Genomic DNA, 12,953 nt, shown 5'->3' with positions numbered 1-12,953 from the left:
TTTTAAAGTGTTGAAGAGCAAAGATGTCAGCTTGAGGACTAAGGTGCACCTGACCCAAGCCATGGTATTTTCAATAACCTCATATGCATGCTAAAGCTAGACAGTGAATAAGGAAGACCATGGAAGAATTGATGCTTTTGAGTTATGGTGTTGGAGAAGAATATTGAAAGTGCCAGGGGCTGCCAAAAGAACCAACAGATCTATGTTGGAAGAAGTGCAGCCAGAGTGCTCCTTGGAAGCCAGGACAGCCAAACTTTATATCTCATACTTGGATATATTGTCAGTAGGGACCAGTTGTTAGAGAAGGATATCATGTTTGATAAAGTGGAGGGTCAGAGAAAAAGAGGAAGACTCCAGTGAGATGTATTTGCAAGGTGGCAGCATCAATGGGCTCAAGCATAGTAACAATTGTGAGGTTGGCCCAGGACCAGGCAGTGTTTCGTTCTGTTGTGAATAGGGTTGCCATGAGTCGGTACTGACTCTATGGCACCTAACAACAACAACAACAACAACGTATTAATGGAGAGTCCTGGTGTTGTGCTGTGAGATAATGTACTGGACTTCAACGTCAGTTTGAACTACAAGGTCAGCAGTTCAAATTTACCATCTACTCTTGAAAATCCTATATAGGGTCATTATGAGTCAGAACTGACTTGATGGCACTTAACCACAATGACAACAACAACAACAACATATTAATGGAGTGCTGGTGTAATGCTGTAGGATAAGCTTTGTACAGCTAACCACAATACCAGCAGTTCAAACCCACCTATACAGGGTCTCTATGATTTGGAACCAACTTGACAGTGTGAGAAACGTTGTCCATACTGACAAATGCTCAAGTAATCCGATCTGTATTCATTTTCGTGAAAGTGAGGTTTTCTTTATTCAATTTTGAAAAATTGGGCGCCCAACCCAGTAGACACCGGCCAACGCACCACATGGCCCACCACAGTTTTTATTCTCATCTCCAAAAAGTCCCTCCTCCAGTTCCAGTTCCCCATATACAATTCTATTGAATGTCCCATTTTCCCTCCCCCAAGAGAAGCCAAATTGGCTTGCCCACAGTCTTAATGATTGTATTCTTATTTATTTATATTTCCTAGTCCTAGAACAGCCTGCTTACATATCCCTGGATTTAAATCAACAATCTGTTTGCCTGGTCTAGCAATCTCAAGAATGCCTTAAGATGGACCACGCCCACAAGAGTTCTTTTTCACAATGGTACTTAGCAATAACATGTTAATGGAATTCTGGTGTGGCACTTTAGGATAAGCACTGCACTGCTAACTGCGAGATTGGCAGTTGAAACCCACCAGCAGCTCCCTGGAAACTCTATGCAGGGTTGCTATGAGTCAGAATCCACTTGACAGCACTTAACAACAACAACTTGTTTATAATATTTTATAATTTATTAATTGATTCAACATATTTTATTTTTATTATCACAAGCATGCTCTAGGGTATGAAATATCATTTGCACTTTATAGATAAGAAAAAAAAATAAAGCCCAGAGTATCAGGTCACATAGCAAGTTTAGGGCATGCTCCTCAGAAACCTATATAGGGTCACTATGAGTTGGAACTGACTCAACAGCACTTAACTACAACAACAAAATCTATAAACAAGTTCTTTTTTATGTTCACTTTGAGGTTCTTTTCCCTGCCCTGGAGCAGCCCTCAGGCAGCCCTGGTGATGTAGTGATTAAGCACTTAGCTGCTAAGTGAAAGGTCAGTGGTTGGAACCACCAGTCACTTCAGGGGTGAAAGATGTGGCAGTCTGTTTCTGTAAAGACTCACAGCCTTGGAAACTCTATAGAGTAGCTCTTCCCTGTCCTATGAGGTCACTATAAGTTGGAGTCTACTTGATGGCAGTAGGTTTGGCTGGGTTTGGGAAGTATCTTTCCAAACTACCCAGAACATCAGGCTTTAGCAAGGCAGCCTTCTCCCAGAGATGGGCCTACCTAAATGGCTTCTTTGGGGAGACTTACTTTCCATTTACCAACAGCAGAACAGGACGGTTGTTTACTTGCTTGTCACTTCGGTGTCGTTTCTAAAATTACAAAAGAAAATGTTCAGGAAATTTCCCACCTCCCCCATGAAGCCTTTCTAGCATTAAAAGTTGATTTCCTCTGGGGAGTTAGGCAGGGAGGTCAGAAAAAAGACCTCTGGGAAAAGAAAAAGACAAAATTCTGGCTTTGAATATAAAAATTTAAAGCCAGGGGGAGGAGAACAGTTGAGGCCAAATCCATAGAGGAGAGAATACATGTTAATGGTATTCACAAAGTTCCATATAAGTTGGTACATGTAGGGAAATCAAATATTTTCAAGTATATCCCCAAACCCACCCTAGTTGTGGTCAACATACAAAATTTTCCACAGTGGATGCAGTGAGGAAAGAAGCTAATAAACAAAAACTAAATAGAAGGGAAACAAATACAGGGCATGTCCTAAGGTTACAATTCATAGCTATCCCCTTCTTTCAATTGAGATTACTTGGGGGGGGGGCAGGGGGGGGAAAGGGTAGAAGTGGGAAGGGGATAGGAAGAATCCTGATTATTTCAGTGTGGTGCTGTGGCCTAATGTGTCAGACTGCAAAGTCATTTGAACTGCAAGGTTGGTAGTTCAAGCTCACCCGCTGCTCCTTGGGAACCCTATACTGGGTCACTGTGAGTCGGAATCGACTCCATGGCACTTAACAACAACAACATCCTAAAGCGACTGAGTTCTAAACTAGAAGTAACTGGGTTACCCTAAATTGGAAAGAGGTTGGGAGTAAGGAGGTGTTTATGAATTAAATTGAGTTCAGTTTTAGAGAATGTTATATTTTTCGTACATCTGAATTGTGACTGAAATTTGAATCACTACATGTGTTAATTCTGGTTATAAAGTTACAAAGTTAAAGGGCTGGTGAAATATCCTGCTTTCAAACTTTGGTCTATAAATCTATCCTGGTAAAATCAGAAAAACTGTCTTAGGGAAGTCAGCAAATCAACAAAACTGCATCCCAAAATCCCATTTGTGGATGGTACTGGGTCCTCAGCCTCACCCTTCTATGTCAGTTCTGCTGTATGGAGAAAAGAGGAAGCCATGTAGTACTCATTGAAAGCCAGTTTCTCCCTCATTGGCCAAAAAAAGGAGTCGACCTCTTCATATGCCAATAGACTTTATAAAACCAGAGGGTTCCTAGATGTACACATATAATAGAATTGAATGTTGGAAAGGGAGGAAAATGAATGTGAAAAGGGAAGGGAAAAAAAAAAAGGAGGACTGGTGGAAGGAGGAGGGAGGGAGAGAAGCTGGAGATAAGAATGAGAAAAAGCGAGGAGAAGCATGAGAACAGAACTGGAGAAAGTTAAGAGAAGAGTAAAGGAAAGGAAAAGGTGTACTGTTAAAGAAGAGATGAAAGGCTGCCTGGAAATGGGGTTAAAAGTGTTGGTGGTAGGAAGGCAGAGAAGGCTTTGCATTGTCTTTTCTAGTCATGCATAGTGTACATATTCATCGGGGATAGATCAAGAACCAAGGAAGGGAACTATCTTTCCATTCAGCACTTCTGGGAAGTCCTTCTTGCCCCACAGTCTAACTAGGTACACTGAGGGACTAGAGGCCCAGGGAGCTACTTCACCAGGTCATCGATGGCATCTTTCACTCCTGTGATGGACAGCACCACCATCAGGGGTATCACAGTTGAGTACCATGCCAAGGAAGAGATCTGGGGAATCAACTGTTAGAGAAAAAGAAAGAGAATTTGGGGCCAGAAAACTTAAAGAAAGGCTAATACATTACCACTTACACCCCTACCCCACTCTGATTTTCACCTCCAAAGATTCATAATAAACTCAATTATCCTAGTTGTATATATAAATAAACATTTTCTCAGTGGAGGAAGAAAGGAAGTTAAATTGCCACCTATCTGTCCTGAGCTCCATTGCTTTTGTCTTGATGGCAAAGGGCCAGAGCTCTCCTGACAATGAAAGGTGCTGGGGGTAGGAGGATTAACAGTGGACATGAGAAAATCATATATACTCCTTCCCTTCAGCACAAGAGAAGTGAAACAGTATGTCCCTTTCTCTCAATTTGGGCTTCCCCTGCCCTACTTCCTTGCCTTGTGCTGGCACACATATGCACACCTATCTTCTGCCTTCTTTGCATTCCTGTATGTTAAGGCTTGGACAAGATGCAGGAGTCAGTGGGTGCTGACAGTATCAGACAGGATTACAGTTAAGGTTAGAGTGAAGAGTCTGTGGCCTCTTATGGTCAAGCTGAACTGTGGCCAGGCAGCCTTGATGAGGAAACTCCCCTTCTTTGGGGCTCGGTAGCTTTATCTCCTTCCTCTTATAGAGGCCTGTTTCACACTGACCAATCCTGACCACAGTTACTCTAGGGGACTGACTGGCCTGAGACTCCAGCCATTATTTGCCTATTGTCTAAAGAGGAAAGACATCTCTAAGTTTAGGGAGGAAGAAGGACTGGTTATACAATCTGACCCTAGAGAGGCTAATCAAATATTCTATGAAGAAGATCCCAAAAGATAATACCTGTAGGCATAGCAAAATGAGAAAATATGCATTTGCAAGTCTCTGAAACTGTTCAAATAGGTTCATGGGCAGGAAGTTCAGCAAACTGTATTTTGAGGTCTTGATGGTATTGCTCTGTGAGGAAAAGAAAACAAATACAATAAGAGTAATGAAAAACAACTCAAAACTGGGTTGGTAACTACCTTCAGTCTTAACAAAGAGGACGGAGCCTACTCAGTAAAATGGAAAAAAGCCACCTGAATGTCCTCTCCACCCAACTGGGGAGAGAGGAGAGACGTGTCTGCTTCCCTGCTTTTTTCCAAGGCCTAGAAGGGTCTGCTAATCACAGAGCTGGGACTGTATAGTACCTAAATGCCAGCTCAGATGTACAGTCATCCAAATGCTTACCTTTCTTAGAACTAGAAATCCTTCTCACCCTCTGGTCTCTAAGGTCGTTTTCAGTCCTAAATGTAGCTATTTTGCTCAGCTCTGCTACTGTTGTTGTGTGCCATCAAGCAGATTGCAACCCATAGTGACCCTATAGGATAGGGCAGAACTGTGCCATAGGGTTTCCTAGGCTCTGATCTCTACAAGAGCACAGTGCCAGGTCTTTTATTCTGTGGAGCTGAAAGGTCAGTGGTTCAAGCTTACCAGATACTCCGCAGAAACTCTATACAGGGTCACTATGACCTATAGTAGGAATCGATCCGACAGCACTGAGCAACAACATCAGAGCCTCAGCATAAGAGTTTCAGTAAAGTAGAATAATGAGACTAAATAATTCCCTAAAGATAGGTCTTCTCTCTGACTCCCCTTCACTCCAAAAAGTAAAGATACTTTACTGGAGACCCTCAAGTAAAGATAATGCTTAAACTTCAAGAATCTTGCTGGACCCTACCTTTGGAGGACATCAAAGTCCTTCTCTTAAAGAACCATAAACCGTTCAGTCTTAAGCCAAAACTTTAATCTTGGGTCCTTAACTAGGAAATTAAATCAGCTAAACCTTGCCCAAGATCTATTTTAGGGAAGAGAAGCTAGTAAAATAGCTATAGCTCTTAAGAATTCAGAGATCCAAGCTAAAGCCAAGATTTTCTGGGTGTTTCTCTATGCCTGTTCATCAACTGATAATCAATCAAGCATTATATGTTTCTCAAGGCTTGCATTGTTCACAGCCTTATGCTAGGCTATACTAGTACAGGCTGAAAAAGAATTAGACAAGATCTTTCTGAAGAGCACATAGATATGTGCTTATAGAATTCTAACTTAGTGATCTATATATCGGTGTCCTTTTAGCCCTGAGAATATGGTATTCTAACATAGAAGTTGTTGTGATTTAGTACCATCAAATTTGTTCTGACTCATAGTGACCCTGTATAAGGTTTCTGAGGCTGTAAATCTTTGAAGGAGCAAACAGCTTCATCTTTCTGATGTTGAGTGGCTGAGGGGCTCAAACTGCTAAGCTTTTGGTTCAGTCCAGTGCTTATCTTAGTCTTCCTTAATCATGTTGTTGTTGTTAAGTGCCATTGAGTTGGTTCTGACCCATAGCGACCCTGTATAGGGTTTCCGAGGAGCAGCTGGTGAACTTGAACCGCTAACCTTGCAGTTCAAACAGCTTTGCAGTATGGGGCATTAACCCACAGTGCCACACCAGGAATCCTTAATCATAAGACACTTTAAATTTCTCAGGGTCTATGCCCAGATGGGCTCTGATACTTAAACACAAAGATATTTCCAGAGGTAATGTTACTGAAGTAGTTATTCCTCATTGTTGTTGTGGTTAGGTGCCATCGAGTTGGTAATGATTCATAGCGACCCTATGCACAACAGAACGAAACACTGCCCAGTCTGGCATCAACCTCACAATCATTGCTACATTTGAACCCATCACTGCTGCCATTGTGCTAATTTATCTCATTGGGGGTCTTACTCTTTTTCTCTGACCCTCCACTTTACCAAACATGATATCCTTTACCAGGGACTGGTCCCTCCTCCTCCTGATAATATGTCCAAAGTATGAGAGATGAAGTCTGGCCATCTTAGCTTCCAAGGAGCATTCTGGCTGTACTTCTTCCAACACAGATTTGTTTGTTCTTTTGGCAGACCATGGTACTTTTAACACCATAACTTGAATGCATCAATCCTTCTACAGTCTTCCTTAGTCACCATCCAACTTTCACATGCATATGAGGTTACTGAAAATACCATGGTTAAACAAGATGCCTATCCCATACCATATACAATAGTAAGCTTAGCATAGATTAAAGATCTAAATGTACAAAGATCATCAATGAAAAAATAGGGACAAAATTGGGCTGTGAACCGCAAGGTCAGCAGTTCGAAACTACCAGCTGTTCCGCGGGAGAAAGATGAAGAGTTCTGCTCCCGTAAAGATTTACAGCCACGGAAACCCTGTGCAGGGTCGCTATGAGTCGGAACCGACTCCACGGCACTTAACAACAACAACAACATTATATGACATACACGGCAAAAAAAACACACAAAACAATAGACAACAAAATAGATGACTGGGACATACTAAAAATTAGAAATTTATGTGCATCAAAAGATTTCATCAAAGAGTAAAAAGGAAACCCATGGACTGAGAAAAAAATTTTTTGCAATGACATATCAGACAAGAGACTAATCTCTAAAATTTATTGGAAACTATAATGTGTCTACAAGAAAAAGACAAATAACCTCATATTCCTGTGAAAGTTGGGCAATGAATAAGGAAGATCATAAAAGAATTGCTGCTTTTGAGCTATGGTGTTGGAGAAGAATATTAAAAGTACCATGGACTGCAAAAAGAACAAACAAATCTGTATTGGAAGAAGTACAGCCATATGCTCCTTAGACGTCAGGATGGTCAGACTTCATCTCTCACTCTTAGGACATATTATCAGGAGGGACCAGTCCCTGGAGAAGGATATCATGTTTGGTAAAGTGGAGGGTCAAAGAAAAAGAGTAAGACCCCCAATGAGATGGATTGGCATAGTAGTAGCAGCTTAGGCTCAAGTGTAGCAATGATTGTGAGGTTGGTGCCACACCACGCAGTGTTTCATTCTATTTCGCATAGGTTGCTACAAGTTGGTACCAACTCGACAGCACCTAATAACAACTACATTCATGTGACATTTGAAGTTGCTGCATGTATTCTGTGTGAAGCCATACTTCTGCTCTCTTTGCACTATTCCTTTAGAATTATTTATTTTCTAGGAGTCAGCTATAAAACCCAACATCTAAGACAGGGAGTCCTGGTGTGGTGCTGTGGGCTAATGCATAAGACTGCAAAGTCATTTGAACTGCAAGGCCGGCAGTTCAAGCTCACCAGCTGCTCCTCGGAAACCCTATACAGGGTCACTATGGGTCGGAATCAACTTGACGGCACTTTACAAGAAGAAGAAGACATGGATTAATTTTGGTTTCTGAGTCCTTCCTACATCCTTCCTACACCAGACCTCATAGAAAGTTCTATGCTGTAGAACCCATATTTCCAGTAGATTACTTACTCTACCAACAAAGAGGACCAGCCCTCCCTCCCCCCATGACTAGCCCGATGCCTGATACTTACTGGATATCCAAACTTAGTGTTGAACTCCCTGTTATTGGCTTGAAGCCTTCTATCTTGTTCTGAAAAAAAAAGAGAAAGAGAAATGATGACAGGGTGTTCCTTTGTAGATTAGCCGGAAACACTGGCTACTAGTGAAGGCTTCTCTAGAGTCTCACACTTTATTGGTGAGGATAACTCTTTATGAGGTTTTGTCCCTTTCCTCAAAGAATCAAAACATGAAATAAAAATAGACAATTGCTATGTTCACAATGATTGTTACATGTGAGACCATTGCTGTTGGCACTGTGACAACCTATCTTGTTGGGGGTCTTCCTCTTTTTCACTTACCAATTTACTAAGCATAATGTCCTTCTCCAGGGACTGATCCCTTTTGATAACATGTCCAAAGTATAAGAGATGAAGTCTCACCATCCTGGTTCCTAAGATGCATTCTGGCTGCACTTCTTCCAACACAGATTTATTTGTTCATCCTGGAAATCCATGGTACTTCTAATGTTCTTCTCCAACACCATAACTCAAATGCATCAAATCTTTTCAGGTCTTCTTTATTCATTGTCCAACTTTCAGATGCATATAAGGTTATTGAAAATACCATGACTTGGGTCAGGCACACCTTATACTGATATCTTTGCTCTTGAACACTTTAAAGAGGTCTTGTGTAGTAGATTTGCCTAATGCAATACATTGTTTTATTTCTTTTTTTTTTAATGTTGTATTGTGAATTATATGATAGTTTACATGAGAGAACTTTAGTTTTACATTCATTCTATTGTATATCGTTTCATAGCAAAGGACCGAGCAGTGTTGTGCATAGTGTCTCTAGGAGTTAGAACTGACCCAACAGGACCTAACAACAACAACATTTATATGAAATATTCCAAATAGTAAGATTCATAGATAGAGGAAGTAGATTAGTGGTTTCCAGGGACTTGGTGAGAGGAGAGAGATTGTTTAATGGTATGAGGTTTCCTTTTTGGATGATAAAAATGTCTGAATGTACTAAATGCCACTGGATTGAATACTTTAAACCACAGAGTATCCTATTGTTTTGTTTGAATGACTGCCTCTTGGTCTATGTATAGGTTCTATATTGGCACAATTAAGTGTTCTGGAATTCCAATTCTTCTTAATGTTATTCATAATTTATTTTGATCCAAATAGTTGAATGCTTTGGCATAGTCAATAAAACAGGTAAACATCACCCCCCCCCCAAAAAAAAAAAAAAATAGACAATTGCAAGCAACAGGATAAGAAACTCCTTAGGAGTTCTCTACCCTTAATATTCTAAAAATTTCTAATAATTCCTAGACTATGTCTCCAAAGACCACGAGAAGGCCTGTGGTTTATTGCCAACCACAGAAACCTAGCCCTGCCTCATAAGTCAATTCCAGCACCCTGCCTTAAGCTAGCTGAGGCATTTTCTAAGTCAGTCATTGATAATACTAATTAAATGTAAATTAACAAATCATTACTGAACAACTACTTGCATAGATGACAGTGTGTTAGATGCTGTGGGGTGGCAAAAAGATGAGTATGACAGAGATGTGACTTCAAGGGACTTAGAATTTAGTAAGAGTAGGCCTGATAAATCAGTTGCCATTGACTCGACTTCAACTCATGGTGAACCCATTTGTGTTAGAGTAAAACTGTGTGTCATAGTGTTTTCAGTGATGGATTTTTGAAGATCACCAGCCCTGTCTTCCTAGATGCCTCTGGGTGGATTCAACTTCTAACCTTTTGATTAGCCGCCAAGCACATTAGCCACTTGTATTACCCAGTGACTCTTGGTAACAATACATGACAAAATTATCACATCAAAACATATGTTGTTAAGTGCCATTATGTCAGTTTCTACTCATGTTGTTGTTGTTGTTAGGTGTCATCGAGTCGGTACCGACTTATAGCAACCTTATGCACAGCAGAATGAAACACTGCCCGATCCTGGGCCAACCTCATTACTGTTGCCACACTTGAGTCCATCAAACCCTATAAAGGTTCCCAGAGAGCAGCTCATGGGTTTGAACTGTTGACCTTGTGGTAAACAGTCCAGTGCTCATCCTACAGCATCACACGTGTTACAAAATTAAGTGTAAGTGTGTTACCATATTATGAAAAATCTTTTAAAATGTATGACTATATCTTTCTGTCCCAAATGAAATATTTCTATAGTTTCTTAAATTCTTCCTTGTCTCAACAAGTTTACTGAGTTCTTGCCATATATCAGATCCTGTGTTAGGTACTAGGGTTCCTATTCCTAGCAGAGGAGACAAACATAAAAGAAAATGTCAGTCTAATGTAAGGGTAAGAATACAGGTAAATACAGGATGTTAGAGGTACACAGACAAGGGGCAATTAGGGGCTGGAGCGGAAGTCAGGGAAAGGAGGACATAGAAGTGCCATTGGAGAAGAAGGCTGGCTTATTCAGCTGATATGGAGTGAGTGCTACCCAGTTCTCTTAAGCCTGACTCTTATACCAAACAGCCTAGAATTTACCCTGAAGGCTGACCGTTAATGCTTCCTTCTAGTCACTCCTAGACTATGTCTCCAGATCATTTCTCCTCTCAGACCCTGGGCCTGGGCAACCTCTCTGCCTCTGTGTTGTACCGAATACCTAGTTTGAAGATCTCCTGGCTCTCCAAGGTTCTCCTTGGCTCATGGTTCCTAGGATTAGGGAGGCATTTTCTTCCTTGGTCTTCAGCGATCCTCCCTTAGGCTACAAGCCCCTGCTCTGATCTTAATTTTACTTCTCTTAGAGGAGTCTCTGGCTTTAGGTCCTGAAACCTCAATCTTGAAACTGCTTTATGCATTTATTTTTTGAGATATAATTCACAATTTTAAAGTATACAATTCAGTGTTTTTTAGTATAGTCACTAAATTTTACAACCATTACCGTTAACAAACCCTGTTCCCATTCCTCTATCTCCTAGCAACCCTTAATTTACTTCTGTCTCTACTGATTTGCCTATCATGGATATTTCCACATTTTAAAAATGTGGTTAAAATGTACATAACACAAAATTTATCATTTTATTATTTATTTTGGTTCACTGTTTCTCTTTTTTTGTTGTTGTGAATTAGGTCAAGGTTTACAGAGCAGCGCATCAGTTTGACATTAACAAATCATACACACTTTGTTTCCTCTCATTGGTTGCAGTCTCTTCAATGGAACATTATTCATCCCACTTCTTCCCTATGTTTCTTGTTTCCATTCCTCCTCCTTTTCTAAAGCTTCTGAACTTTGTTGTTAACTGTCCTTGAGTCGGTTCCATTCCATAGTACAGAGTTTCCGACCTTGCAGTACAAATCGATTTTGCAGTCCAGCACATGAATGCACAGAAATTCAGAGAACACCTGGTCTCTGAATTTTAGCCTTGGGTAAATGTTGCCCCTTTGATCACAAATGGTTGACCAGTCTATGGTGTGTATACCTCACTAATGTTGTTGTTCCCCCATAGATCTATCAATTGCTTGGGTTACAAGGGTAAGTTCAGTTCCAGATCTGAAGGTGACCAAGATTCCATCAGTCTTTATATGAACAGTTGTTGTTGTTGTGTGCCGTGGACTCAATTCTGACTCATAGCAACCCTGTACAGGGTTTCTGAGTCTGTAAATCTTTACGGGAGCAGAAAGCCTCATCTTTCTCCCGTGGAAGAGCTGGTAGTTTCTAACTGCTGACCTTGCGGTTCGCAGCCCGATTCGTAGCCACTACGCTACCAGAGCTCCTTATATGAACAGTAAGCCTGATCTTTTTTATGATTTTGAATTTTGTTACACATTTAAGCCCACTCTATCCAGGACCTTCTTAAGTAATCCCTTTCAGAGCAGTTGGTAGTGGTAAATGGGCACCATTTAGTTCTTCTGGTCTAAGGGTCATGGAGACTGATGTTCCCATGGTCCATAAATCCACTGGACACAATTTTTCCATGTGTCTTTGCTTTTCATCACTATTCTTTCCTCCAGATAGGGACACAACAATTGCAACTTAGATGACTGCTCAAAAGCTTTTAAGAGCTCCAGTCCCTACTCACCAGGGATACAGAACACTGTATTTGTATACTATGCTTTGACAATTGGCCTGGATGTCCCCCGAGACTATGTCCCTGAGCCCCAAGGCCCAGCAACTGGTTCCCTCAAGGTGTTTGGTTATGTCTTAGATGTTGATGTGGTGCTATAGGATAAACATTAGACTGCTAACCAAAACATTGGTGGTTCAAACCCATCAGCTGCTCCCTAGAAACCCTATATAGGGTCACTATGAGTCACAACTGACTTGATGGCACTTTACAGCAACAATGGTGCTGAGGATAAGCACTGGACTGCTAACCACAATGTTGGCCATTCAAACCCACCAGTTGTTCATTGGAAATCCTATAAAGGGTCACTACGAGTCAGAACCAACTCAATGGCACGTAATAACAACATGTTCCACCACATTTATGAATAAATTTGTAATAAAAATAAATATCTATAATCAAATATCCTCTGTCCAATCTATTTATTTATTTATTTGTGGGTAAACTCTCACTCTCCTTCTCACACCCTCTCAGCCTGTGTGTCATGTATCTACCTGTACGTCACTGTGATTGCAAGAGTGTATATAGCAGTATTTATCTGTTGCCTTTACCTCTTGCACTCCTCCTCATGTCTTCCCCTGCCTCCATTTTTTTTGCCAACCGTCCTCTTATTGCTTTCCCCTTCATTCAAATTAACACGTGTCTAGCCTCTAACAGACCATCAATTACTGATATGCAAATTCAAACTGAAACTGAAGAAAATGAAAACAAGTCTAAGAAAGCCAAAATATGACCTTGAATTTATCCCACCTGAATTTAGAGATCATCTGAAGAACAGATTTGATGCATTAAA

At 40.8% G+C, this 12,953-nt stretch overlaps 1 protein-coding gene across 1 annotated transcript in view; it reads right to left on the bottom strand.

The window, feature by feature from the left end:
• Positions 1-12,953, bottom strand: part of LOC102814823 (probable phospholipid-transporting ATPase FetA-like) — a 154,219-nt gene that overhangs the window by 83,104 nt on the left and 58,162 nt on the right. The window contains exons 2-5 of the mRNA XM_006863170.1: positions 8,088-8,146; positions 4,538-4,651; positions 3,625-3,723; positions 1,991-2,052 (exon numbers count right to left, since the gene is read on the bottom strand). Coding sequence (XP_006863232.1) covers positions 1,991-2,052; positions 3,625-3,723; positions 4,538-4,651; positions 8,088-8,146 — 334 coding nt within the window. The remainder of the gene's footprint in view (positions 1-1,990; positions 2,053-3,624; positions 3,724-4,537; positions 4,652-8,087; positions 8,147-12,953) is intronic.

The sequence above is a fragment of the Chrysochloris asiatica genome, unplaced genomic scaffold (genome assembly GCF_000296735.1).
Source record: "Chrysochloris asiatica unplaced genomic scaffold, ChrAsi1.0 scaffold00053, whole genome shotgun sequence".
Classification (NCBI taxonomy): Eukaryota; Metazoa; Chordata; class Mammalia; order Afrosoricida; family Chrysochloridae; genus Chrysochloris; species Chrysochloris asiatica.
The sequence above is the reverse complement of the archived record's forward strand: the minus strand, read 5'-3'. Positions and strand labels throughout refer to the sequence as shown.